This window comes from Lolium rigidum, chromosome 4 (assembly GCF_022539505.1).
Source record: "Lolium rigidum isolate FL_2022 chromosome 4, APGP_CSIRO_Lrig_0.1, whole genome shotgun sequence".
In the NCBI taxonomy this organism is placed as follows: domain Eukaryota; kingdom Viridiplantae; phylum Streptophyta; class Magnoliopsida; order Poales; family Poaceae; genus Lolium; species Lolium rigidum.
Genome location: NC_061511.1, coordinates 214,684,828 through 214,687,366, shown reverse-complemented (window position 1 = coordinate 214,687,366; position 2,539 = coordinate 214,684,828). Strand labels below are relative to the sequence as shown.

Genomic DNA, 2,539 nt, shown 5'->3' with positions numbered 1-2,539 from the left:
CCTATTGAACAATTATGAAAGTTCAAGGTCTAATTTGAACCAGATAAAACTTTTAGGACTAAATGTGAACTTTCAGCAAAGTTGGAGGACTAAAAGTGGACTTTCTTCAATGCTTAATAATTGTCAGTAATAAAACACATATATTAAAGAAAAAATAGACTTGGTAATAATAATTGAAATCATATATCCTTTTTTGGCTATTTACAAAAGTTTGGCTTTAAGGTTGATAGTAGAGTTCATATAATAAGCAAAAAACCTGAACTGTTCTTCGTTACTAAAACTACTCCGTACCTGAAGTATTCTAGTATGTGTCACACTAAACCTAAGGGGGTGGTGGGCGGCCGATTCTTTTCGATGTTCCTGGTCGTGGCACTCGCAGCGACAAAAGCTCGAATATCTTCCTCCGACGCGATGGTGTTCGGACGACTGCACTCTCGCACGGTTCCCGCTGTCGGCCTTGTTGTCGTCGGCGGCGGCGGCGATTTCTCCGCGTTGACACGCCTCAGTAGCCTGGAGATCTCGCGCAGGTAGCTGCCCACACCGCCGCTCTTCGGTTCCTCGTGCTTCCTCGGCGATCGCGCACGCCGGCCCCGCGGCGGTTTGCTGCCGAAGCACGGGGGTTGATGGGACGTCCTGAATCCGAGCCCTTCTCCGCTAGAGGGGGAGGAAGTTGTAGAGGCGGTGCTGGAGGAGCCCGAGCCAGACACGGATGCGGTGCCGGCCGGTCGGCTCTTCCGCTGTCGTCGGTGCCCCTTCAGGTCCTCGGCGGCCGGCGGCGCGGAAACAAGGTCGCCCTTGGGCGTCGCAGCCCCCTTCCGCCTGCTGCCGCGCGCGCCGAAGCACCGCGGCGAGGTGGAGTGGCTGCGCTGCAGAGGCGTCGCGTCCAACGCCGAAGGGGAGGAGCAAGCCGACGACGCCTGGCCGCCCGCGCTCGACGAGTGTTGGGGCTCGTGGTCGACGGTCCCTGCAGACGCGTTGAGCGCCATGCAGGAGAGAAACCACGCAAAGGTGAGGTGGAAGATCTGCATCGCGCGCGCGCGCGTGCGCCGGAGTTGGGGACGAAGGAGGAGTCGGCGGCCGGGGCTGTCACTGTGGACGGGGTGGCACGGTGCTATGTATACGCACGGCAGCAGATTGCAGCGGGACACGGGCGGCGGGCATTACGGCTGCACGCGCGCGTCTTGCCGAAAATGCAATGCAGTCCGGCCTTTGCCAAAATCTGTGGCTAATTTCTTGCGATTATTTACTGCTTCGAAGTTTAGTTACTTGCCGGTCGATCGGTTTGGCAGGCTAGCTGAATGACCAAGTCACTGGACAATTCAACCTGTCGTGAGGACGTGTTACGATCGAGCGGACCGAAAACACTAGTGCAAGACACGACATGAGAGAATTACCAATCTAATTTAGCAAGTAGTTCGAAAAAGCCTTGAGATCAACAACTAACAGCGGAAATACACAGATCGAGCACGGAGCGAGAGGAAAAACGACATGACGATCTAGGTGCAACGCGCGCGCGCAGGGACGGCGGCGGTCTAGCGGGATCTACCTAGGCGCCGGGCGCGGCGTCCTTGACCCGGTTGTTGAGGTACCCGCCGTACTCGCGCGCGTAGTCCTTGACGTGGCTGGCGGTATCGGCGATGCGGCTGCGGGCGCGGTCCACCTGGTCGGCGCCGACGGGGTGGCGGCCCGTGAAGTAGCGGTAGGCCCAGGTGGCCGCGGCGAGCGCGGCGACGGCGAAGCCCGCGGCGGAGAGCGCCGCGAAGCCGACGACGAAGAGCGCGAGCGCGAAGGGCACCCAGATGGGGCTGGTGAGCAGGGCCAGCGGGCCGAGGAAGACCAGCGCCACCACGGCGCCCGTGATGGTGAGGCCCGCGAGCAGGAGCAGCGCGGCGCCGGCGAGGAGGAGGGTTAGGAGCCCGACGATCTGGGTGGAGGTTGGGGCGTGGGCTTGCACGCGGTGGAGGAGGGTTGATGGGTCGGGGGCGTGCGAGTCACCGTGTTGCTGCTGCTGCCGATCCGCCATGCTCGCCCGCGTGGAGGAGACGGTGGTAGGAGTGGGGGGATCGAGGGTAGTGGTGGCAGGAGCTGGGTGAGAGGAATGGCGAGGAGGAGAGTTAAAGGGGCGGAGAGGGACGTGGGCGAGAGAGCGCGTGGCGTGGACGGAGTGTGCATGCGCGACGTGTGTGCGACCATGGCCAGATCGAGCTTGCTCTGCCTCCTTGTCGTTGCACCGTGCTCTTCGGATCGGATTCTTTTTTCTACTTTTACCGGCGGTGCTTAGTGGGCATCTGATGCCACGTGCGGAGGGAGCACGACGGTTCGAGGCCGTGGGACGGTGACACGGCGACTCATCCTACGTTGCCGGAGACAGGTGGCCGTGGCCCGTGAGCATGCCTTGGCGCGGTTCGGCTGTGCTGTTCCAAGCGGCGGGCGGTAGTGACGGTGCCGCATGGTAGTTGTTTTTTTTTTTTTTTTTTTTGAACAAAGGGAGGGGTCGAGAACGACCCCGAAGCTGCTCCATTAGAACCACACGTGGCGG

The 2,539-nt window shown here is 60.1% G+C and overlaps 1 protein-coding gene across 1 annotated transcript; it reads right to left on the bottom strand.

Annotated features, from left to right (window-relative positions):
• Positions 1 to 1,546: 1,546 nt before the first annotated feature.
• Positions 1,547 to 2,023, bottom strand: LOC124648228 (oleosin G-like). The gene has a single exon (XM_047188022.1). It carries the CDS (start codon positions 2,021 to 2,023, stop codon positions 1,547 to 1,549), a length of 477 nt encoding a protein of 158 aa, XP_047043978.1.
• Positions 2,024 to 2,539: the final 516 nt, after the last annotated feature.

Coding starts and splice junctions, on each gene's coding strand:
- LOC124648228 (XM_047188022.1), bottom strand. CDS start 2,023: ATGGCGGATCGGCAGCAGCAGCAACACGGTGACTCGCACGCCCCCGAC.